The following is a 26,957-nucleotide window of genomic DNA, read 5'->3' as shown; positions in this document are numbered from 1 at the left end:
CAGTGGTGGCCACAGAGGACAGGCATAACTCTCCAAACTGGATGGTACCTAAGGGCAGCTAGAGTCTTCCCCTTCAATACTGTCACTGAAGATGCTGGCCTGATTTGGCTCAGTCTGTCTAGTGGAGGCCAAGGGATTCCCAGCATCCAGTTATGACCTGGGCAGGAAACAAGACTTTGAGGTCACAGTAATATTAACAAGGATATCTGAGGACTGATCTTGGCCTTCAGCCCCAGCTGAGGTCCCAACTTGATGGGAAGAGGGACTTATTCCTTTGTTTATTTCTTTTGTTTCTCTCTCTTCCTTCCTTTCTTTCTCTTTCTGTTTCTTCCTTCCTTTCTCTTTTTCTCACTTCATATTTGTCTACTGAACTTTCTCTTAGGTTAGAAAGGTAGCAAGGTCCTAAGTTTGTCCTTAGAACCCATATTTAAAGAGCTGAGTATATGGTGACCTGTGCTTACAGCCCCACTACTGGGGAGGCCAAGACAGTGCTCACTGTCTACTTCACTCTCCAGTTCCAGGCCAGTGAGAGGGACTCTCTGAAAACCAAGGTGGACAGTTACTGCAGAAGCTCTTGGGGTTATTGTCCTCTGGCCTCTGTGTGTCTGTGCCCCAGCATATGAACACAGAGAATTCTTAATCCACGCTTCCTTCCCTAACCTCTTCCCTTTCCTCTTCGCACTTCATTGCTGCCTTTGCCCTCTAGGCTGTGTTAGCCGTGATGAAGTTGCTCAAGTAACACAATTCCTGCAGTCAATAAACTTGCTGGGCATCGCCTCTATGGTAAGACCTAGGAACACACAGATGGGTAATACAAGGTCCCACATCTCAAGCTGCTCACATTCTGAGTTTAGCAGACAGAACAGCTGTAGATAAGTAATTACTGTGCGTGTCTTGGCTGTGAGAGGAGCTGGGGACGAGGTAACCTATCTCTATCTGAGGAGGTCAGTGAAGGTCTCCAAAAGGGAGACCTTTTGCATTAGGGAGCTGGCACAGTTTCCGTCAGGTATTGGGAGCTATAGAGACTCCAGACAAGGCTGGTATGACGGTATACCAGACTGAGGAATGTAGAGGATTCAGTGATTTGGGGTCAGGAGGGAGCTGACATAGAGAAAGAATTGCCAAAATTGCAACTCAGAATACAGGCTGTGATGCTGTGGGCCTAGATCAAAGACAGACGCCGTTAGAGTTACAGAATCAGGCTGGGCATGGTGGTGTACACCTGTATTCCTAGGACTCAGGGGGCAGAGGCAGGAGAATCATTAAAAGTTCAGGGTCAGACTGAGCTACACAACAGGATCCTGCCTCAAAACATAAAGCACAATAATCAGAGAACCAACTCTAAGTGAAGAAGGATAAGAGTGGGGCCAACGTTGAGACAGACATCAAGTTGTTTGCTCGAATAGGAAAACATTTCTAGAGGAAGAAAAAAGAAAGGCCTTCACCTGGGGCATGTAAATCTGAGCACATTTGATGTGTACCTTAAGTCACTCCTGCCTGTCAACTTGTGGACATCAGAAGTCGTCTACAACAAGACCATGATGCAGAGGGATCCCTGTCTCCCAAGACTGACTTCTTACACACACCCAGTGGGGAAAAATTAAGGATTGGGAATATTTAATTTTTAAGAGGAAGGTTGGGTAATTTAGAAAAAGTAAATATGTAGTAGTTTATAGGAATACAAAGAGGGTGTTTCTCATTTCCTCTAAGGGGCTTGAGTTAAATTGCCATAATTCATTGCGGATTTGGCCTGGGAAAAGTCTGATATCCTTTTCGTCTGTTTCTATTTAAAGTCTGAGAATACCTCTTGTATGAAATTATGTCTACTCCTTAGCGGCTGCTGTCTGTAAACCACTGGAAATAAAATCACTGACCGTGCCGCAGGAAAGATGCTAAAGAGACTAGCGGTCTCCACATGCACACTGAAGGTCGGCCTCCGGAAGAACTCTACCCAAAGATTATGTGGGGTTGTACCCGAGGCTTCCGAGCCTGATCCTCAGCTGCTGCCCTGTTAACCTGAGTTGTAATTTTCCATGTCATCTAAATTTATAAAAATTATTTAATATGGCACAGTTTCAATGAGTAAACATTTCCCATGCTGCATTTCTGCTGCGTGAGTAATTCCCTGACAAGTACCAGACCTTGGCAGTGGCAGGCTGATCGTAAACTGGGTTCAGCTTTCAGAGTGGTGGAACGTGTGATGTGTAACACGGTGTCCTTGAATTTAGATGCTAATTTTTCTTTTTCTTTCTTTTTAAACAAGGAAAAACGGGATATCTAAATTTAATAGAGTGGAGCTCGTTATAAGGCCCTAAAAGCATATCAACCTTACCGATGAGCTCATTTCCTCCGTGGGAAAGACCTTACACTGTTCCATTTCGCTCCCTGTGGCTTGTTCATGGCTTAAATGTGGTCTGCATTAGGTTAATGACGGGGGTAAATGAACGCCAGAGGTAACACGTGGGAACCAGATTCCTGTCTGTTAATAGCGAACCTACTCTAACCGGAAGGACTGAGAAGCTGGTGTTTTGCAGAAGATATTAGGGCCCTCCCAGGGAGCCAGCCATGTGTGACTTGACCACACCGATCCCTAACCCGGGTTTGGACAGCCGCCATGCTGCCTGCTGGCTGAATCTCCCCAGCAAACTCTCCGAGGGTTACATCATCTTTACTGCACCAGCCCAACACTTTCCATCTGCCGAAACATAAAACATGGTGGCTGATCATAGTTTTTCCCAAAGATAAAAACAGAGGAGCTCCATGAGCCGATGCTGTTGATTTTGAAATGTATCAATCGGCGCTCTGAAAGCCTGTTAGGCTTAGATGGGCCACGCCCAGTCGTTGCCATTGAGTCTCTTAGGACAGAGCACGGAGCAGCCATTCCGCCGCTGTGCTAGAAGCTCAATAGATGTTTCCACGTCCGAATGATGCAACTCCTCGGGTTTGCACTGTGGTGACCTCCCGGGTGGCTGCCCAGTAGTCACGCCACCTACTTAGCTAGGCTTCGTGGGAGGCACCAGGTGTATCCTTTACCAAGCAGGATATATGTGTGAGGTGCGCAACTGCCAAATCTTTGAAATCGCTTTCCTTTTTTCATCCCCCTAAGCGTTTGAAGATGCTTGCCCATGGTCCCGGAAGTTACGCAAATGATGGTGCGCGGCGTATAGTAAATAAAAGGTGTTCCTGCCAAGTCGCTTCTGAGTCACAGATTGCCTGCATACATATTTTTTGTGCCCATATTACGCTCGAGAACGCGGTTACTATTCATATCACTTTTCCTTTTGCCACTCGTGACCTTCCTTAAGAGAGATGACCTTGTTTTGTTTGTTTTTCCTTATGGTCAAGGTCTCTGGGGAACAAGACTCATGGAAGAGAGCAACGCTAACCGAGAGAAATACCTGAGAAGCGTGTTGCGGGAGCTGGTCACTTACCTCTTTTTCCTCATACTCTTGTGCATCTGTGAGTACACTCTCTGCCTTTCTTGTGGAGATGCCATAGTCAGGGCGGAAGAGAAGTATATGAGCACCAGGAGAAGCCAGGCAACAAGTTTCTCCTCAGGGCGGGGGCGTTCTCTGCTCACTAGTTCTTTATTGGCTATGGCTGACGGCACAACGAGGTGCACGAAGCCACCTTCCATACACACAGATCCCAGCCAAGGGGTTGGGATATTAGATCTCGTAACCGCAAATATCGCGCTCCCGTGTGTAAATGCTCACACTGCTTGTGTCGGCTCCTGTCTTCCAAAGGCCCCCTTTGGAGGCTGACAGTTTGAGTCATTCAATGTGTGATTTCTTCCAGGTCGTCAATAATTGTAGGCTTTAAGGGAAAGCTGGCCAACCAACTGTGTTCCTCTCTTATTTTGGTGTGGCAGTGCATTCTCTGCTGAGTGAGGGGAGGGAAGCAGTAGCATAAAGCCACTCTCAGGAGGCTTTTGCAAGTCCAGAAAAGTCACCGGCAAATCATCTATCCTGAGTCAAAGCATGCTAAAGCGTGGATTTTTAAAATGTGTGTGTGTGTGTGTGTGTGTGTGTGTGTGTGTGTGTGTGTGTATGATTGTTTGGGGGATTTTCTTACTAATTTTCTGAAAATTTCTGTCACTTGTATAGGGCCTTCCCTTGCGTTTAGGACACACACACTCATGAGCACACACAGCTACATACACCTGTGCACACACCTACATCTAATTTCCTCATTAGTATGCCCTGTAATGAGCTAGTAGATTAAAAAAATTAAAAATGAAAACATTCTCAAGTTTAATTCCAAGAGAGAAGTCTCAGGAGGTTGTTTGATTAGAGAGAAAAAATTAAATGAGATCCATGTTATTACTTTCTGTTTTAAGAACCTATCATTTATTTCTGGTGCTTGGGAGATGTGCCAAATTATTAAATACTTAATTTAATATACCTATTATGAAGATAGTCATCTTACTGCAGCTATAAGACATAGTCATTTCAGGGAACAAAGCACAGTATTCCAACAGAGACAATTTAGGAAACAACTTTTGTGAGATGTAACTTAAGATCCATCTGCATGAGCGTCTGATTCATTTGTGTCCTATTTAGGGTTTTTTTTTTTTTTTTTTTTTTTTCTGCTGTGAATAGACATCTTATAAGAACAACATTTAATTGAGGCTGACAGGTTCAGAGGTTCAGTTTATTATCATCAAGACAGTAACATAGCAGTGTCCAGGCAGGCATGGTGCAGGAGGAGCTGAGAGTTCTATATCTTCGTCCATAGGCTGCTAGCAGAGTGCTGGCTCCCAGACAGCTAGGATGAGTGTTAAAGCCCACGCCCACAGTGACACACCTACTCTATCAGGGCCACACCCCCTAATAGTGCCATTCCCTGGTCCAAGCACAGACAAACCATCACAATTTGTTTTCTAATGTACAGAGGTGTAACCCCCACAATCCAACTTTACACATTTCCATCATCTCAGGATTTGTTTCCCTTCTTGGCTGCAGCCGACCTTTGTCCTTGATCCCCCTCCCTCCCATCTGGTCCTCAGCTCTGTCCTCGCTGCATTTTGCTGACTTGGGCCTCTGCTCTGCCTTTTGACTAATGTGTTCCTCTCTCCCCGGCCCTGGCAGCCCACCGCCCCACTACTATGAGCTCAGCACATTACATTCCTTACATACATGATGTGGCATTTTTAAAGACATGCTTTTTAACACAGAAATGCTAAAACCAGACGTAATGTGCACATTGCATTGAAATTCAGGCAACAAGAGGTGAGATATTTTCAGACTTTCATGTTCTGAACTGTTGGAGCACAGAACACTGAGGTTGGCTTTGTTCCTAGCACAGAAATGGCGCTGAAATGTCAAACCACACTGGTTTTAACATTAACATGTCAATTAGGATATGTCAGAATTTTCAAACATCACAAACGTAAACGTATTTCTAATGTAAAATAAGTCCAGAGTCTGACAAGTTATCCAGACTGAGCATCAGAATTGCCAAGAGAATTTAAAGAAAAAATGAATTGATAGTTTTTCCAGGTGGACTAGACCAGAGTTTCTTCAGTTTGAAGAAAAACAATTTTCAGATAGACTTTATGAGTATGAGGCCAAAGAATTAGCATGAAAGAAATCCTTTCCCCAAGTTGCTCTGTGGTCATGGAAACACAGCAACAGGAAGTGACGGAGAGAAGTGTAACTCTCAGGTTTCCACTCCAGTTCACACTGCTCAGATGCCTTCCTTCACACACATCTCTTGACATTTGGCTCCAGAAAGAGCTTGCAGCATCATTAAGCTCATTTTCAAAGTTCAAGCTCGGGAAGGTTAATTGCTGTTCAAGATCCTCGTAGCAGCACCACCCTCTATTGTGAGCCCAGAGGCAGCTGGTCCGTGTGGAGCTGGCTTCTCTCCAGGCTGTCGGAGGTTGAGCTGCCGCGGACACATACCCACACCGTTGCTACTCCTGCGTATGTAGAAATGACACTCCCAGATAACTGGGACAGCTTTATCCCGACAAGGTAGTTGAGAAGTAGTTCATGGTGGCCAATCATTTAAAAGCATCATTTTCTGGTGTCCAGCAGGGGGCGCAACACAATAGCGTTCCCTTTCCCTGTGAGTGAAGCAGAGAAAGTTAATACTGATCTCGAGAATTTTAGCAGTAAAGTCAGGTCTGAAAGTAAGAAAACAAGGAGTCACCCTGGCGTCTATAGCATGCCTAGAAGTCTCTACTTTTAACCTATCAGCAAATAATTTCTAGCAGCAACCACCTCCTAGGTAAAACACTCAAAAATGCTTTATATTATCCAGTCCCCCCAAGGATATTCTAATCACCGCTGCCCAGGGCCTTACAGCTGCACCCTTCACTGTGTGGGAGGTGAGGAGTCCAGGCAGCACACTCTCTGAGGACCTTCAAGCTCCTAATTTGGAGGACAGATCACTTCTTTATACTTGTGTCCAATAACTGGCCTAGTAAATGGATTAGAATCACTGAACTAGGATCAATCCAGCACTAGAGTGGAAAAATCAGGCCAGGTACCAACTGAAGAGCCCTATTTTTATTCTAAGCACAGTAGATCCTAGAAGGGCAGGTGAGAGACCGGATTTATTTAGCGTACTCTCTCTGCATTATTATACAAATTGTGGGTTTATGCTAATTTCTTGCTAATGTGATTGCTAGAGACTGAACTCTCAAACACAGGTCAGATCATCGCTGCCCACGTTTCTTCTTTAACAATCTTAATTTGCTGTTGCTTGAAAACAAGAGCGCATGAGAGCCAGACTTACCAATCGTTTGAGCAGAACACTCGTTAAGACAAGGTGTGATTGCAGAATCAAGAAATTATCATCTATGTTCATCGCTGAGGTCAAACGATACAAAAAAGATCCAAATCGCTTCTTGAAGCTTGTTGTTTCTAGAAAATTATATTAATTATAGTATACTGTACTGGTCATAAGAATCCCAGCTTAGGGCTGGAGAGATGGCTCAGTGGTTAAGAGCACTGACTGCCCTTACAGAGGTCCTGAATTCAAATCCCAGCAACCACATGGTGGCTCACAACCATCTGTAATATACATTAAATAAATAAATATTAAAAAAAAGAATCCCAGCATAAAACAGTACCCACTAAAGTGCTGAAATTTTTAATTCTCAAAGAATCATCGTTATGTATGATGTATACACGGAAGCAGCCATGCCATGGTATAGGTATGGAGGTCAAAGGATAACCTTTGGGAATCAGTTTTCTCTTCTCTTCCATGTACGGGTTTTAGGAATCAGACTTAGGTTGCCAGAAGTGCGTGATATGTTCCTTTTTTATTGAGCCACCTTGCTACACATTTCTTACATAAACGGAGATGGGATAGCCTACAGTAGTGGTGGGAGAAGGAAGGGAGAGAGCTGACCTTAAGTGACATTACCTAAAATGTCTGCCTTCCAGGAACGGTCCCTGGAGTCTGTGAGCTGTGCAGCTGTGTGTGTGTGTGTGTGTGTGTGTGTGTGTGTGTGTGTGTGTGTTTGTGTGTGTGTGTGTGTGTGTGTGTGTGTGTGCCCATGCGCGAGTCCCCTCTTGATTCCCACTCGCTACTTTCTGTGTTCCAGTGACCTATGGCATGATGAGCTCCAACGTGTACTACTACACTCGGACACTGTCACAACTTTTCATAGACACCCCAGTGTCTAAAACAGAGAAAACCAACTTTAAAACTCTCTCTTCCATGGAGGACTTCTGGAAGGTATTTACGAATGGCAAGGAGTGCGTCCTTGTCTCTGAGAATTACTGATTTGGTGTTGTAAGTTCGAACCCGTAAGTTTCTTCGGGAGCTGTGAGCTATAGTAAGTTGTTTAGAGTCCGTGTTCCTTTCAGTATTCATGGAGGACACCGAAAGTCCTTTGCACAGAACTGAATGCTTTATTTAATTCCTATAATGATCGTATCTAGTGCACACTAATGCCATGGGCCCTTTTGTAAACAATGCACTTGGGATTCAGGGTGTGTGTGGCCACATGGCTACAGAAGAAAAGACCTGGAGATATGTCTGCCTGTCCATTCGTCCATCCATCCATCCATCTATCTATAGTAGGATAGCCGCTGCTTCTTAGCTTACGGTTCTCTCAGTCATCCGTGAGTCTGTAAATGATGACTGAGAATTGTCCTATGATACAAGTCCCAAGTAAAAGTTTGGGTGTCACACACTACTTTACTTTTTGCAATTTGTGTCTTTGTCGGCAGTGGCGTGCTCTCCCAGCCCCCCCACCCCCACCCCAGATCCATGAACTACCTGATAAGACCTGGACACATTATTTCAAAGGTCTGCTACTGTTAACATTCAACCCAGCCTCTTCTCCAGTTCTAAGCTCCGACTAGCAGACAGTAAGCACTGAGTAACACTGAGGCCGTGATAAGCCAGTGCTAAATGGTAGGTCGATTTTAGCTACTTTTAATAAAGCACCGTATATCCTCTGGAGTAGCTAGCTGCTCACATGATGTGTGCTCAGAATCTAGGAAGGCTGGAGAGGAAATGTAAAAGGAAGTTATTGTTTCTTCCCGGAGAAATAATGTGCAGTATTGTTACTAAGACCCGGAGGGAAGAGCCTTTGGTTCTAAACAGAGAATACTGAGCCGCTGAAGCTTTCGATGTGTGACGCTTGGCATTAAAACCCACAGTGGCTCAATCCCGACCTTTCCCTAGCTCTGTGTGGCAGGTCCCTGTAGATACCCTGGTAATACATGGAGAAGTGGTTCTCTCTAAAGGAAGAGTCTTTTGTGCAAACATGAAGCTTCTCACATTTAGCTTTCCACTCCGGAGTTCTGGTTATGCGTGATGCTGGGTTTCTAAGGGAAAGTGAAGTTCATGCGTTTTACATATTTACAAAACACACCCTGTCTCAGTTGATAGTCCCAGCACAGAAATCAGACTATACTGATATTGTGTCAGGTGCTGACCACACAAAAGATGAATTTTCCCAAATGTGGGAACAACCCAGCTTAGGAAGTTCTACACGAGGCCCCCGCACTTAGCAAATAGCAGCAAGATACAAACCCAAGTCTTTCTGACCACACGGCTTGCCGTAGTCCCTCCGCTTGCTCCTATGATTGGTGTAGAAGCCAGCCAGCCTGAGTTTGGAACCAATCAAATCTTTCGTTGCAGTTCACAGAAGGCTCCTTCCTGGATGGGCTGTACTGGAAGGCACAGAGCAGCAACCATACGCAAGCTGACAACCGGAGCTTTATTTTCTATGAGAACCTGCTGCTAGGAGTGCCGCGTCTACGCCAACTCCGAGTCAGAAACGGATCCTGCTCCATCCCTCAGGACCTGAGAGATGAAATTAAAGAATGCTATGATGTCTACTCTGTCAGCAGTGAGGACAGGGCTCCATTTGGACCGCGGAACGGAACTGCGTGCGTATCTGTGACGGATGCCCAGTGCTTATCTGTCCCGTATGCCCAGTGCGTGGGGTTCACTTTTCGTTTATTCATTATCAGACATGAGCAAAATGGTGCCCCCAGCAGGCCTGGGTCAAGTTGAACTTTGTTTCTTGTTTTAGCTGAACTTCTATTTACCTCTGTTTCTGTTGCCTATTTCAAAATGTCTAAATTCTTCACCATACAGCCCAAGAAAAAGCCTGTAGAGGTTTTAAGATGATTCCATATTATTTTTCTAGGACAAATAAGATTGCCCTATAAATTGTTTTAGTAGTTCTTACAAATACTTCTTTGTTTAGGGTGTAATTATTGAAATTGCAGATTTAGGGGTGCTGAAGAGATGGTTCAGTGGTTAAGAGCAATCACTCACCGTTCTCACAGAGGACACAGGTTAGGGTCCCAGTATCCCATCAGGTGGCTTACAAACACCTGTAACTCCAGGACCAGGGGATGATCTGATGCTCTCTTTTGGTCCCTGTGGTCCCTTGTATGCACGTGACACACATGAAACACACATGCACACTCTGTTCATAAATACATCTCATTTCCCCTTACCGAACACCTCTAAGTCAGGCGTCTTTGGAAACAAGGGAACCTGGGAGTGGCTGAGTGGGTAGTCTTTCTTGGCTGCAGTTTTCATTGGAACTTTTTAGGAATGTAAACATTGCATCAGTCGCCAGAAAGGGCATAGTGGGGTGCATGATGGCATAGGCTCTGGGAACAGGTGTAGCATTGGTTCTCGACTCACGCTTAACCATGTTGGGTATAAGTCCAACTTACTAAGCCTCAGGGCCCTTGTTACCAAACTGAGGCCAGTGACTGTGAGGGTTCATGAGGAAAGTAAATGTGAAGTACTAGTCCAAGCACACCATTCTTACATAGCCTTTATCCCAGGAGGCACCAGTCGTCTTCCTGGTTCTGACCAGTCTCCCACGAGTTTTACCTGTTGTTTCCACTTTTAATTAGGTGGATCTACACAAGTGAAAAAGACCTGAATGGCAGCAGTCACTGGGGAATCATTGCGACTTACAGTGGAGCCGGTTACTACCTGGATCTGTCCAGAACCAGGGAGGAGACAGCGGCCCAGCTTGCTGGCCTCAGGAGGAATTTCTGGCTGGACCGGGGCACACGGGCAGCTTTCATTGACTTCTCGGTGTATAACGCAAACATTAACCTGTTCTGTGTGGTCAGGTGTGTGCTACGGGCTCGCCGCCCTCCTATCTCTGGGTGGTTATCAGCAAGTCTGTTTCTGGAAATGAGCGAGGAAGACACTTCTTTGGGACTAAATGAGAGATGAAGAATCAAGGCTGAGAACAAGGGAGGGTGGGAGCCGCAGGTCTGCCACGTTAGGGCTCGGAAAGTACCTTAACTCTCGTCAAGCTTATCCCGTCCCTAGACCACGTCAGGTGAAAGGAATGTAACATACCCATTATCTTCAGCCACTCTAAGGATGGTTGTCCCCTATCACCAAGTTCTCTGGCTACCAAACCTTGGTTCCTCACCCTGAGTGTCCCCACTTCCACGGGTGACACAAAGGCACATCAGGTTTGCCCCCATAGACCGTGATGTTGCTACCAGGACCAGTGTTGGAAACTGTGGGCAAAGATTCTGTGTACCACAATGGCAACACCCAAGACCACTCACACTGGGACTCTGCACATACGTTCCCACAGGCAGTAAGGGCATGTTCTCATAATGTTGGTGTTTTGTGATTTTCACATTAAATACAACTCTGATGTAACAGGCAATTAGATTTTGCCTTTATTTGTACTTAGCAACTTTTGCTGAACATAATACCAGCCTAAAAGCAAGTAGATCTCATTAGAAATGAGCGAGGATTTATCATAACTGCCATTAATTTCCATAATGATCCCAGTGGTGGTTAGAAGAGGATTCTGATAGGCAGGTGTCTTAGTCAGGGTTTCTATTCCTGCACAAAACATCGGGACCAAAAGTCAAGCTTGGGAGGAAAGGATTTATTCAGCTCACACTTCCACACTGCTGTTCATCACCAAAGGAAGTCAGGACAGGAACTCACATGGGTCAGGAAGCAGAAGCTGATGCAGAGGCCATGGAGGGGTGCTACTTACTGGTTTGCTTAGTTTGCTCTCTTATAGAACCGAAGACCACCAGCCCAGGGATGGCACCACCCACAATGGACTGGGAACTCCCCCTTGATCACTAGTTGCAAAAATGCCTTACAGCTGGGTCTCATGGAGGCATTTCCCAGAGGAAAATGCTTCAGTGTGGCTTACTGTACCTCTTCAGTTTCTTCCCTTGTCTATCTGAGTGGCTTGCATTTAATGGAGGGTTTGATGAGTTATTTATTAAACACACAGACAGACATACAAACACACACAGATACATGCACACACAAATACACTACAGATACACGGAAACACACATACATCCACAGACACAGACACACACATACATACACACAGATACAGACACACACACACACAACGTAGAAACCCAGAACACAGACACACAATCACAGGTACACATACCGACCCACAACACACACACAAACGCATACACACTCAAGCACACAGAGACAGACACACACAAGCACACACAATACATACACACAGACACACATACAAATACTCAATATAGACACACAGATACACAACACAGACATATAGACACACACAGATACACAACACAGACACACACATAGACACATACAGATACACAATACAGACAGACAGACAGACAGACAGACACACACACACACGCACACATAGTTTAAAGACCAGGAGAGTGATTGGAAGGGACGGTGGGTGGAAGGCATTCTGCAGCATCAGCGGCCTTAGAAGTCAGGCTCCTAAGCACACGCTCCCGTGAACACGGAACTGGTGGTCAAGATCAAAATGACTTCTCCCCCAGCTTGTGGTACCCGGGTCAGTGGTTTTCACCTCATAGTATGGGGACGGACAGACATCCTTCCTGTCTTGATTCTGTCTCCCGCTGTTAATGTAATCATTCTTTTTGTAATGCAGGTTATTGGTTGAGTTCCCAGCAACGGGTGGCGTGGTGCCCTCTTGGCAGTTTCAGCCTGTAAAACTGATCCGCTACGTCACAGCCTTTGATTTCTTCCTGGCAGCCTGTGAGATTATCTTTTGTTTCTTTATCCTTTACTATGTGGTGGAAGAGATATTGGAAATTCGGATTCACAGACTGAACTATTTCAGGAGTTTCTGGAATTGTCTGGATGTTGTGATTGTTGTGGTAGGTTGGAGAAAAATGCCAAGTTCCGTGCCCCCTCTCTCTCATTCCCTTTCTGTGTTCTAAGAGCTTGTTCATCTGTAGGCTTCCATCTCAGAGTTGGAGACCAGTGGAAACCTAAGATTTTTTTTTATATTAACTTTTGTGTTTTACCTTCTCCCCTCCCCATTTTGTATGGAAACCTACCATTTTATGTACGGATGGTTTTACTGAGCTCTGACTTAGTCACGCAAAAGTAATTAAATTACTTTAAGTACTTTAATTTTGCCATTTACTTACTTTATTTTCACCTTTGTTTTTGTAACAAGGTAGTAATTAAATAACAAAAGTAACAAACTTTTTATGTTTAGTAGGCCATGTAAGATTTGTACGATGAAATTTGAGGGTTTTTTTTTTTTTCCTTTTTGGAAAAATACTTTTCTGCCTGGGAAAATTATTTTATGCTTTAAGTGTCAAATTACGACAAGAATAAACAGCCTGAACATTTTTTGTGTAACAGGGAAAACCCCCTTTAGTTTGGAACGCCTATATCACGCAGTCCAGAGGGAACAAAAGTTAAACTGTATCCATCAGCCACATGCATTGCTTCTTTTCCTAGTCCTCGGTGTGAAAACCAGTTTTATAAGCTTTTCCTTCTTCAGGAGCATACAGACTTCTGTCTTCTTGCACCTTTAGGTTCACAACAGTGCCTGACTGTCGTGTGTTTAAGCAATCTTTTGACATAGCTGTGCCCCACACCTTGCACGCGTCATGCTTCCTGCTGTCTCCTAACCCCAGGTGGCTCTCTGGACTCCTGAGAGTACTACACTCACCAATGGGCTTTCTCTCTCCTCTCAGCTTCTTCCTGATAGTATCCTTTTCCTTGTTCCAAATTCAAAAATTACTTGGTGTTTGGGAAAATTTATCAATTCTTTATCAAGCCTTACAGAGCATGTTGTCCATGGGTAAAAGAGCACATACCTAAGGCATGGGGAGGAACCATGAGAACACAGAGTGCATGTCAACACTGGTGTTCGCAGCAATGATAGTAATCAGAGTAAAATGGCTTCAGAGCCCAGTGTGTGCTTGGCACATTGCCAAGCGCCTCTCATAGAAGAATCATGGGCATGTTGAATTCTTACACTGCCCTTCAGTGGCTTTGCCCCCTCCTAACTGAGGCATGTTGGTGTGCACTTCAGAAACTGCTTCCACTTGACATAAAAACCCCTTGAGAATGTGTTCAGTCTGCAACCCACCGGATGCTGGCACCTCCCACCCACCCTTCATGTGTTCTCGTAACATCACACAGTTCATACGAGTCAAGGTAACTACTTGAGCCACATAATACTAAAGAATTAATACCAAGCAATGTTACAAAAACAATCAGTACTAAGGCGAACAAGAGAGACAAGCGTGGAAATTATTTTTCAGAGTATTTCTGTAGTTAGAGATGGCAGAAAAAAATAACACGTATATTAAAATTATTCTAGGTAACAATGTTTGGAACTCCAAGACGCAAAGCTACTTTTTGACTTAAATAAAATTGCTACATGGTGCTATATGGCAATTAGTTACAAGACGTTCCTTCACCCAAAAATTTCCACGTTACCAAAACTAGTCAGCACTGAACGTTTTCAATCTTGAATGTGGATCAGTGAAAAGGTTAATGGAGTACCCTAATTTACTGAATGGCGTCATCAGTGGTGGTGTATGTGCAGGTATAACAGGTATAGCTGTAAAAACAATGACCTGCAGAGAATTAAAAAGATACAAATTAGTAGAATTCTAGCTTTTAAATTTGTGTATATTTCTATTTATTACATAAATTTTGAACATGTGTACTACGTGTTACAAAAGCATTTTTAAAGTCTATCAGGAAAAGTGTATATAGTATTATAATGTAATGGTTTGTGTTTATATTTCATATCAGACACACTTGCTTATCATTCATTCAAACACTGATATGCTTTCTAACCACACACAGAGAAACATACACAGACATGCATAGAGACACACACAGACACACACACACACACACACACACACAGACATACACAGACTCACATAGAGACACACATACACACACACACAGACATACATAGACTCACATAGAGATACACACACAAAACACACAAACATACACAGACTCACATAGAGACACACATACACACACACACAGACATACACAGACTCACATAGAGATACACACACACAAAACACACAAACATACACAGACTCACATAGAGACACACGGACATACACACACAGAGACACACACAGACATACAGACTTACATAGAGACACACACGGACACACACACACATAGACATACACAGACTCACATAGAGACACACAGACACACACACACATACACATACACACACAGAGACATACAGACTCACATAGAGACACACACGGACACACACACACACAGACATACACAGACTCACATAGAGATACACACACAAACATACACAGACTCACATAGAGACACACACACACAAACATACACAGACTCACATAGAGACACACACACACAAACATACACAGACTCACATAGACACACACACACACATACACATACATACACAGAGACATACAGACTCACGTAGAGACACACACGGACACACACACACAGACATACACAGACTCACATAGAGATACACACACAAACATACACAGACTCACATAGAGATACACACACAAACATACACAGACTCACATAGAGACACACACACACAAACATACACAGACTCACATAGACACACACACACACACATACACATACATACACAGAGACATACAGACTCACATAGAGACACACACGGACACACACACACAGACATACACAGACTCACATAGAGATACACACACAAACATACACAGCCTCACATAGAGACACACACACACAAACATACACAGACTCATATAGAGACACACACACACAAACATACACAGACTCACATAGAGACACACACACAAACACACATACACATACATACACAGAGACATACAGACTCACATAGAGACACACACGGACACACACACACAGACATACACAGACTCACATAGAGATACACACACAAACATACACAGACTCACATAGAGACACACACACAAACATACACAGACTCACATAGAGACACACACACACAAACATACACAGACTCACATAGACACACACACACACACACACACACACACACACACACACATGCTGTTAGGTTTTCTCTTCATACACCAGTGAACTGTGTCCACGTTGGCAATCCCAGGCTACAAGTTGCTGGTATAGAGTTGAGCGTGGTGGTCTTTTGGCCCCATAGCCACAGTGTTTTGCCAGCATCCCTTTGAAGACTTGTTTCCTGTAGCTTTTAACTTTAGAGTAACCTTAGTCCTGCCAGGACTCGATCAAGACCATGCCATGTCTCCTTTGAAGCATTTGCTGCCTGAGGAGAAGGAAGGCCATTCCTCTGCCACACCTGCTCCCCTAGGTTAGCAAACCTCTGAAGGAATGCAAAAAGGACTTTTGTTTTATCCAGCTGAATTTAAGTTTGCCCAAAGCCCAACATCTCAAAATCCCTTTGAAGTGGTTCCCCATGTTTTCCTATGTTGTTTCTCCAGCAGATACACTGAAGCCTCCAGTCTTCTGTCATCAGCTCGCCCTTTGTCCTAGCCAGTGAAATTTTAGAATTACTGAAAAAGTACTTTAGAAGTCTAAATTTAGGGCTGGAGAGATGGGTCAACGGTTAAGGGCACTGGCTGCTCATCCAGAGGTTCTGAGTTCAATTCCCTACAACCACATGGTGTCTCACAACCATCTGTAATGGGATCTGGTGTCCTCTTCTGGTGTGTCTGAAGACAGCTACAGTGTACTTATATATAATAAATAAATCTTTTTTTTAAGTCTAAACATTAAATAATGTTGATGGCTTAGCTTCCCTGGTGAAAATAAGTCATCTATTTGAAAAAGCTACCCTACCAGGCACCTGGCTGTGCTCCAGGCCTTAGAGACACAGGGACACACAGGACAGCCCAACCCTCTGTCCTCCTAAAGGTTGTGTTCTGGTGTGGGGAGGAACGTCTTATGTAGATAGAAATGAGAATTACAGAGAAAAATTCAGGGTGATTTTAACAACACACATATCCTCGAAAACTCTCTTTTCCTCCTCTCGTTCCTAATTTTGGAAGAAAACAAGGAAAACCAATGTGATACTGTTTTGTGGTTGTTGTTGGCGTTTTGGGCTTTTTGTTTGTTCTTGTATTAAAAACGTCTTGACTGAATGATAAATTATCTGGGCTTTGGATAAAAGATTATTGTTGGATTTGCTGACTCACCCCTCTCAACCGAGTCTCAGTACACGATAATTTAGAGTATCCAAAACGGAAGGAAAAGACAATTTGAGCTCTGGCGGGAGGCTCACCAGGAAGACTTCCTGCGGGGGTGGGGAGGGGTGGGTTGTCTGGCTCTTCAGCTGTGATTGGCAGCTGGGCAGAAGGCCTTCCCTTCTGAATTAGAGCTTGGTCTTGTGTAATCTCCTCTGTGTAGCCTGTGTATAATGCCTGCACACGTGTACTTTGTTGATGTCTCTTCCTAAGGAAGTGTCGGTTGCAGGTTGTTTGCACATTTAGAGCTGCTGGCTGCTGCCTGCTGCTGTCAGCCGAGTAACATCGTCAGTCCTTTAATCAATCCACCAGTAGAAAAAAATTAGGCATTTCAAGGTAGATTGCCTATTCCTAGAGTGACGAGATGAATATAACTCTTTTGTCTTCCAGTTGTCCGTAGTAGCCATGATGATTAACATTTACCGGATGTCCAATGCTGAGGGGCTGCTACAGTTTCTCGAAGATCAAAATTCTTTCCCCAACTTTGAGCATGTGGCATACTGGCAAATACAGTTCAACAATATAGCTGCCGTCATGGTATTTTTGGTCTGGATTAAGGTAACTTATGTCACATTCTTCATATATACATGCATATTACTATTATTATTATTATTATTATTATTATTATTATTATTATTATCTATCACACCGATCGTTGGAAGACATAGATTCCCGCCAGTTGAAATGGCCAGATGAGGTTGCCGCATAGTTTACAGTCTCGTACCTGGGGGCTTCTGTAAACCTTCCCGTTGCTATGGATGAAACCACTTGCCTTTTGATCCTTGCATTTTGTTTAAAATATGTAGTAAAGTGTCCTGTCCTGTGGATCTGGGGACGCGGGCTACTCTAGAGATCACCATTTCACGTGATGTGGGTTAGCGTGTATGCGAAGGGAACTCAGAAAGAAGTCAGGCTGCAAAAGAAATGGTGCAGCTGGAAGCACTTAATAAAAGGATTGCCTCTTCCTGGGAGGCCAGAGGAAGCCCCGCCCCTCCACAGCTTCTTCAGAAGCTCATCTGAGCGGTTTCTTTCCCACTCGATCCCTGAGTAGATCCGAGAGCATCACAGGACACATCCCGAATTCTGGAGACAGAAAGGCTCAGTCATTTTGATGCAGCTCCCAAGTCAGGTTCTGTGGTTGTGCTGTGCAAACATAGCTCCCGATTCTGTGTACATTGTACGTTTAAATGAAGTTTAACATAACTAAAACTTCACTTCCTCCACCCTAACAGTCACATTCTATCTGTGTGTTGCTAATGGCGACTGTGTCAGGGCTACCACAGCAAGCTCTCAAAGGCAGCTTTCAGAGAAGGCTCCTACCCAACGGCTTATGTGCGTTCCTGAGTTGTTGACACTGGGAAGGTCCACCGAAAGCATGGACCCACATTAAGTTCTTCATATTCTCGTTCATTTATTGCTTTTTCAAGAGAATTCGGCACCAACATCAAACATTACCATAAAATTAGTAGGAGTTGGTGGAGTCGCTCAGGGGCAGAGACTTCGTCTGGTACCTGGGAGACATTGGGTTCCATTCCAGCACTAAAGAATAAATGAGTGAATTAAAAATAGGAGTTCCATTAATAAGTAATAGTGATCATAACAATAGAGAAACTTAACAGTTTATAAAAGACCACTAAGTGAGATTCTAGAGAGTTCTCTCGTAATGTGTAGCATGAGTTACTATTTATTTATTGCTTTGCCTCCGAAAACATGACCATTGGCTTGTTCCAGGCAGGAACCGTGCCTGATACTCTGCGCACAGCCTTCTGCCGTGGTCTGCATCCGTTGTCCTGCCGCCTATGCTGTCAGCTACGGCCTCAGCTGCTGCACTTAGGTCCTTGTCCACGTGCTCAGTGGGCTTCACAGGCAGACTCAGCTGACTCCCAGTCTGGCTGGCGTCTGGGGAGAAAAATACCAGGATTGAAGAAGTCATTGGATATAATTACAGTTTCCCATAGTTACCCCTACATAATGGTACTCCAGTAAATGACAGAGATGCACAAAAAGTATTTTCTGATTTTATATTTTGCTAGTGTCCTTCCCCCACCCCCATTTTAGTTTAATCCTCTTGGGGACATGATTACTTATTTACCAGTCACATTTAAACATGTTTTCACTATATTATAACTGCAACTTAAGATGTGAACAGAATGGGGGCGGAAGCTTTGCCATACTCACCATTGAGGAAGGCACCTAGCGTGAGTTAGGAACGCAAGAAATAATTTACATATTGCATTCCCAGCTCTGGGGACAGTAACTGCCTAGACTGCTCCACGTACTCAACAAATACGTTTGAAAGACAAGGTCGATATTCCGAGACTTGAAAGAGGCAAGAAGTCAAAGTAAATCATTTTCCCTTACTTTCCTTCACTGTGATAAGTGTCAGTCACACAGGTCACTTTCACTGATTCGCTCGCACGCTTCAGAAGCGTGAAGCACGTGGCGCAGCGTAGTATCTGTCACCGCTGCGTCTTGCCAAACAATTTTCGTAATCCCAATGGGAAATGCTGAGTCACCAACTTTCTATTGGATTTCCTGTCCTGGTGAATTTGACTCTTCAGGGTGCCTCAAACCAATGGAGTCATACACTGTTTGAGGCTTTGCATCTGGGTATTTCACTTAGCTTTCAAAGTCCTTGTCACGGCGCGTAGCCCATCCCACTCCCTCTTATGGTAGAAGAATTCCATTGTCTACGCGGACCTCCTTGTATCATCCACTCATACTGACCTTGTCTCCCTTTGCAGCTCTTCAAATTCATCAATTTCAATAGGACCATGAGTCAGCTCTCCACGACCATGTCCAGATGTGCCAAAGACCTCTTTGGCTTCACCATCATGTTCTTCATCATCTTCTTGGCATATGCCCAGTTGGCGTACCTTGTCTTTGGCACTCAGGTGGATGACTTCAGTACTTTCCAAGAGTGTATGTAAGTATCTATGGCTTGAAGAAGAGGAGGCTTTCATGCACGTGTGCGAAATCGTCCAATAGTAAAGTTTTAAAAGTTGTCTTAAAAATAAGTTTAATCTAGATGCGACTACGTTCTTTATGGCAAAATATTCTTCTTGTCGCTATTTGACCCATCCACAAACATTTTCCTACAATAGAAAAGCAGATGTTTTGCGATGTTGATTCTTAGGGAAGCAGCATTTAAGTAGTGGGATGGAGTGGAATGGCTGTGGAAAAAACGCTAGTCCAAAGATCAAGATCTTTGCCACCTCCAGCTTGGGTGGGTTTTAAATGGCCAACTGCGGGAGGAGACACACATGAATAGGATGCTTAGCCCTGGGTCCCACCCCCAGGCTCATTCCTCCCTCCCCCTACCCCTCATTCCCAACCTCAGGCATCGATTTACCTGCATTTTCATGCCTGTTGACTATTGTTGCCTGTTTTTTCAGTTGCCTATTGTTTCAGCTTCTAGGAGATAAAACCTATTTCTAATATTATAGAAGAAACTAAATCCGGTTCACAAATCTTTTTTTTCCCCCCAGTGTTCCCAAATATAGCAAAGACAAAACCAAACTACTATATTCTGAATTATAGTTCTATGCCATTCATAAAGAAGTGGCCAAGTGATTAGGGAAACAGAAGTTCTTTTTTTTTTTCTTTTTTTTTTTCTTTTTTCTTTTTGTTCTTTTTTTTCGGAGCTGGGGACCGAACCCAGGGCCTTGCGCTTCCTAGGCAAGCGCTGTACCACTGAGCTAAATCCCCAACCCCAGAAACAGAAGTTCTTAATTGTGGGAGTAATGTGGCTTTGTAGGCAGGGATCCTCAGTTACTCTTGCTTCTTGATGAAAGCCAGGAAGGGAAGTGATGTCACTGACAGCATCTAGCAGGAAGGAAAGTGATGTCACTGACAACATTTAGCAGGAAGGAAAGTGATGTCACTGACAGCATCTAGCTTCTATGATCTCATGTTAAGTGACTGAGAGTGCTGGCCCTTTGAACCCTAATATCTTTGAATCCTACTATTTTGGCCATTTTTCAAGTTATCATTGTTATTATTTAAAGATGTTTTCACTTCAGACTAAGCATGACTATTATAAAGGTTTTGAATTGCTAGGTTTTACCCAGATCATGTCTTCTTGCTATACAAATCATCTAATAGTCAGATTTACTATTAAGTAGAAATGGTATAAATAATGTGAAACCATGCTATTATCCTAGAAGGCATCATCAGTTGACAATACAAGTAATGAGGCTTTCCCAGAGATCAGTGGTTTAACTCTTTGGTGGTTCTCTCAGACTTCCCAAGCTATGCCAGCAGGCGAATCACCGTTAGTAAGCACGTGTCCCCTGCGGACACTGTTTGCTTTTGGACTGTATTCTGTTTTCTTTTCCTAGTTTCACTCAGTTCCGCATCATTTTGGGTGATATCAACTTCGCAGAGATCGAGGAAGCTAACCGAGTTTTGGGGCCACTTTATTTTACTACATTTGTGTTCTTTATGTTCTTCATTCTTTTGGTATGTATATATTACATATATATATATATATTTCTTTTACAGTGAGGTGATTTAAACTTTATGCTTGCAAATCACCACCTTCTCTTTTCTCTCATTCTTGACCACCCATCACTTCAAATAAAACTATGAAAAACAGAAAAAAAGTTAATTCTAGAAAGTTATTTTATTGGTTTATAGTTTTAAGATAATTTATTTTCCCCATAGTCTTTCAATTATCTATGTGTGTGTATCTAATGACTGTAAAAATAATTATAAAATATACAGATTCATCAAGTTCCCAAAATGGCGGTTTGCCTCAGTGTACCACCTCCTTCTGCATCACCGTGTCACTTTTTGCTTTGCCTCCTTAGTGCCTTGCTAAAATATGACTTCCCATTTCTCTCTTTTCTTTGATAAAATAGGAACTAACAACTTAGAAATAGGATGTCAAGAGTTGTTGTTGGGCAAATTATGACATGTCAAGGTTAAGATACTATTTCAACTTTTTCATAGTCCTCAGGCTATGTATTGCCTAAAAAACAAAACAAAACAAACAAACAAAAAAACCCTACATGTATTAAACTTAAAAGTAAATCTAACAGTCATTAGGAATTGCTCCCAAGAATACATTTTAAAATACCTCCGAGTCTCTTGATTTGGAATAACTGTTACCATTAGCTTTAAATTAAGTAAAATTTGAGTCGTTCTTGTCATACATTCTACTTGTCCACAGAGAATGTGTGCAGTGAAGTTTGCTTAACTTGGGAGAAGGCATATTCCATCCAAATGCTATTTATTATCCTTCCAGATTTTCCTTTCTGAAAGTTTGAACAATTATATCTCAGTAACTTAGTGTCACATCTCCAAGGTCTACCCGTGTCCCTGTTTGGGCAGATGGTGCTCACAAAGTGTTCAATAACTACTGCTAGGATGAGAGGGACAGTGTGACCCTGCAAGTCCATTCATTCACACCCTGCTTTTTTGCCAATAGAGTGGCTGGGTATTAACATGTCATTAACTGACCCCTTCCTCTTTTTTTTTAATTGGATATTTTTAATTTACATTTCAAATGTTATTCCCTTTCCCAATTTCCTGTCCATAAACCCCCATCCCATCCCCCCACCCCCTTCTTCTGTGATGGTGTTCCCCCTCCCCACCCTGACATTCTCCTATACTGGGGTTGTCCAGCCTTGGCAGGACCAAGGGCTACTCCTCCCATTGGTGCCCTCTAAGGCCATCCTCTGCTAATATGCAGCTGGAGCCATGGATCCCTCCATGTGTACTCTTTGACCCCTTCCTCTTATGAATTAAGGGAAAGGCGGGATTGTCGGGTCTTTGATGCCCTCTGATGTGGTTAGTCCGGTGGGTTTTGCAGCACCTGGCTCTCTGCCACGATTTCTAAAAGCATGAAGTATGTCCTGCTGCCAACTCTTCAAATGGCCTCTACCACCCATGAGGACATATCAGTGATGGTTTGAAAAGATCAAATAGGACAGGATCACCGTGTTGCACTAGGTGATGACTTCTAGCACCAAGGTTGTATAAAATCCTCTCCTTAAGTTAGACACAAGAGCAGAAGAGAATTCTCAGTTCTTGTCTTTAAGACTGCCTTTAAAGAACCTTTATCTGCCACTGTCTATGTCTACTTCTTGGAAATGTCATAGAATTCACCATTTAATTCATGTTTAGTAGAGCACACCCCTGAGGGTTCATGTGTAGTGGAGCACACCCCTGAGGGTTCATGTGTAGTGGAGCACACCCCTGAGGGTTTATGTGTAGTGGAGCACTCCTGAGGGTTTATGTGTAGTGGGGCACACCCCTGACGGTTTATGTGTAGTGGAGCACTCCTGAGGGTTCATGTGTAGTGGAGCACACCCCTGACGGTTTATGTGTAGTGGAGCACTCCTGAGGGTTTATGTGTAGTGGAGCACATCCCTGAGGGTTCATGTGTAGTGGAGCACTCCTGAGGGTTTATGTGTAGTGGAGCACACCTGAGGGTTTATGTGTAGTGGAGCACCTCTGAGGGTTTATGTGTAGTGGAGCACTCCTGAGGGTTTATGTGTAGTGGAGCACACTCCTGAGGGTTTATGTGTAGTGGGGCACACCCCTGAGGGTTTATGTGTAGTGGAGCACAGCCCTGAGGGTTTATGTGTAGTGGAGCACAGCCCTGAGGGTTTATGTGTAGTGGAGCACATCCCTGAGGGTTTATGTGTAGTCGAGCACACCCCTGAGGGTTTATGTGTAGTGGAGCACTCCTGAGGGTTTATGTGTAGTGGAGCACTCCTGAGGGTTTATGTGTAGTGGAGCACACCTGAGGGTTTATGTGTAGTGGGGCACACCCCTGAGGGTTTATGTGTAGTGGAGCGCATCCCTGAGGGTTCATGTGTAGTGGAGCACTCCTGAGGGTTTATGTGTAATGGAGCACACACCTGAGGGTTTATGTGTAGTGGAGCACACCTGAGGGTTTATGTGTAGTGGGGCACACCCCTGAGGGTTTATGTGTAGTGGAGCGTATCCCTGAGGGTTTATGTGTAGTGGAGCACTCCTGAGGGTTTATGTGTAATGGAGCACACACCTGAGGGTTTATGTGTAGTGGGGCACACCCCTGAGGGTTCATGTGTAGTGGAGCGCATCCCTGAGGGTTTATGTGTAGTGCAGCACACCCCTGAGGGTTCATGTGTAGTGGAGCACACCCCTGAGGGTTTATGTGTAGTGGAGCACTCCTGAGGGTTTATGTGTAGTGGAGCACACCCCGGAGGGTTCATGTGTAGTGGAGCACACACCTGAGGGTTCATGTGTAGTGGAGCACCCCTGAGGGTTTATGTGTAGTGGAGCACACCCCTGAGGGTTTATGTGTAGTGGAGCACACCCCGGAGGGTTCATGTGTAGTGGGGCACACCCCTGAGGGTTTATGTGTAGTGGAGCACTCCTGAGGGTTCATGTGTAGTGGAGCACTCCTGAGGGTTCATGTGTAGTGGAGCACTCCTGAGGGTTCATGTGTAGTGGAGCACTCCTGAGGGTTCATGTGTAGTGGAGCACACTCCTGAGGGTTCATGTGTAGTGGAGCACACCCCTGAGGGTTTATGTGTAGTGGAGCACACACCTGAGGGTTCATGTGTAGTGGAGCACACCCCTGAGGGTTTATGTGTAGTGGAGCACTCCTGAGGGTTCATGTGTAGTGGAGCACACACCTGAGGGTTCATGTGTAGTGGAGCACACCCCTGAGGGTTTATGTGTAGTGGAGCACACCCCTGAGGGTTTATGTGTAGTGGAGCACACCCCGGAGGGTTCATGTGTAGTGGAGCACACCCCTGAGGGTTTATATCTAGTTTATGTTCTGCTGTAATTTCTGATATCCAATCCTAAACATTAGTCTTCCTTAATTGATAGAGATTTATATTCACCACTGAATAAGAATCTTAATATTCATTCACGAGTTACTGGATACATATTATCAGAGCCACTGTATTCTTATATAGATATTTTACATAATATGTAGTGTAGATTATAGTGTTTATGCATTTGGTGATGTGTTACACAGCAGAGGGAGCTATGAAATGAGGGATAGGGCTTGGACTTCTCTGGTTTCACAAACTCATGGGGAAAGCAAGCATAGTTGAATATACCTCTTTTAGTTAACCACTGTTACCAGATACAGACAGCACACAGAAAGTTGATCTGATTTACTTGCTGCAGTGCTCTGAGGAGGTATTGCAAACTGATAGAACTTTACATTACCACCGTGGAAGGGAATGTCAGGAAGAGTAACTAGACCTTTGTAAACAGCAGCAATTAGACCCCACATATTCGGACCTGGCTAAGCACAGCTTCGATTGTCCCATTAACCTGCATGCACAGTGTTTAAGGGAGGTCCTGTTACCTCTCCCATTTTATAAATGCAAAGCGAGGGGTTACAGAGATGGCTTGCTGGCTAAAGTGCTTGCTGTCCAAGCCTGAGGGATCAGGTGTGCATTCTCCGCCTAGGCTCAGTCAAGGCAGCCAGCATAGAATCCCAGCACTCAGGAGGTGGAGGTGGGTTCCCTTGAACCAACTGGCTAGTGCCCTCTGGGTTCAAGTGAAAGATCCAGTGTTGATACATAAGGTGGAGGGAGAAGTGAGTGGGGAAGGCATCCTCTGGTTGCCATGCATACCTGCAGGGGTGGCACCACACATACCTGCAGGGGTGAGCTCCACACATACCTGCAGGGGTGAGCTCCACACATACCTGCAGGGGTGAGCTCCACACATACCTGCAGGGGTGGCACCACACATACCTACCTGCAGGGGTGAGCTCCACACACACCTGCAGGGGTGAGCTCCACACATACCTGCAGGGGTGAGCTACACACACACCTGCAGGGGTTAGCACCACACATACCTGCAAGAATGGGCACACAAGGGCTCCCTCCATACACACATGAAAAGAAAATAAATGCAAAACAAAATTTGAAACAAATGAGACAGACAATCCCAGCACTCACAGGCTGTGCCAGGTGTTTTTGAGACCAGCCTGATATACATATAAGGGAAGCACTGTTTAAAAAAAAAGAAAAAAAAGACAGTTGTATTATATTATAATCTCAAAAAATAAAAAGACAATTATATTTTTAAAAAGTCAAACAGGGTCTTGGGAGATGGCTTACTGGGGAAGAATGATCATCGCTCTGCACGCGTGAGCACCTGAGTTTGACTTTCCAGCAGTCAACAGAACGCGTCTGCCTCTGCCTGTAGAACACCCGGCACCCAGACAGGGGTGTGCGCAAGTAGATTACTGGATCTTGTTCCTTAGCCAACACAGCCAATGAATGAGCCTCAGGTTTACTGGGATCCTGTCTCAAGGCAGTAAGAGGGAGACAATAGAAAAGGCACTTGCTTCGGCCTTTGCTTGTGCACTTAATCTTACACACAGCCACACACATGCATTCAGCACAACACATGCAGGTCATTGTAGCCAGGACCATGTTTGTGAAGATCGTAAGAGACAGAAGCCTGACTGACTCCTGGCTCTTGTCTCTATGGAGAAAGAGTTACAAGGCAAGACACATAAGGAACTGTGTGGAAGTTTATCACAAACGAAGAGTACGCACTTCAAGGGTGATCTCAGGTTTCTCAAGAGAATCCCACATTTTAGGCTTTTCTTACTAGCTTTTCTATAATTCTGGGAGTTGCAATTCAAGGTTACATAGGTACGAGGTTCAGCTGACATGACTAGCAATCTTTCATTTCTTTGCGGTGTGAGTGAGGGTTCAGGTTGGAAGGTCTGACGTGAAGGCTGCAGTTGAAGTTGCTTTAACAGGTTGGACGTTGTCGAGCCCAGCTATGTATTACAAACAGTACGAGGTGGAGAGACTGGGGTTCTGTTGGTTTTCTTCATCTCTTCCTGGGATTTATTTGCTTGCTCTTTCCTTCGACCCCTTCCGGTCTCCTGGCAATTCCCACGATCTCTTTCTGGTAGCACCGAGACGAGAACCCAAGTCTGATATACTCTAAAGTCTTTATCTTTTCCACAAATATCCTGCCTGATCTTTACACTGGGCTTAC

At 44.3% G+C, this 26,957-nt stretch overlaps 1 protein-coding gene and 1 long non-coding RNA gene across 2 annotated transcripts in view; one reads left to right on the top strand and one right to left on the bottom strand.

The window, feature by feature from the left end:
* Positions 1-26,957, top strand: part of Pkd2 (polycystin 2, transient receptor potential cation channel) — a 43,225-nt gene that overhangs the window by 5,331 nt on the left and 10,937 nt on the right. The window contains 8 exon segments of the mRNA NM_001191934.1: positions 3,346-3,459; positions 7,559-7,692; positions 9,109-9,359; positions 10,350-10,574; positions 12,389-12,617; positions 17,367-17,534; positions 19,721-19,902; positions 21,317-21,437. Of these exon segments, the coding sequence (NP_001178863.1) occupies positions 3,346-3,459; positions 7,559-7,692; positions 9,109-9,359; positions 10,350-10,574; positions 12,389-12,617; positions 17,367-17,534; positions 19,721-19,902; positions 21,317-21,437 (1,424 nt within the window).
* On the bottom strand, positions 18,643-20,765 carry LOC148001195 (uncharacterized). Its single transcript, XR_015637245.1, has 3 exons — positions 20,329-20,765; positions 19,704-20,071; positions 18,643-18,875 (listed from the first exon to the last, which is right to left on the bottom strand). It is a non-coding gene; the product is annotated as an uncharacterized LOC148001195 (long non-coding RNA).

This window comes from Rattus norvegicus, chromosome 14 (genome assembly GCF_021556685.1).
Source record: "Rattus norvegicus strain SHRSP/BbbUtx chromosome 14, alternate assembly SHRSP_T2T, whole genome shotgun sequence".
In the NCBI taxonomy this organism is placed as follows: domain Eukaryota; kingdom Metazoa; phylum Chordata; class Mammalia; order Rodentia; family Muridae; genus Rattus; species Rattus norvegicus.
Note: the sequence above shows the minus strand (reverse complement) of the source record. Positions and strands in the feature narration are given on the sequence as shown.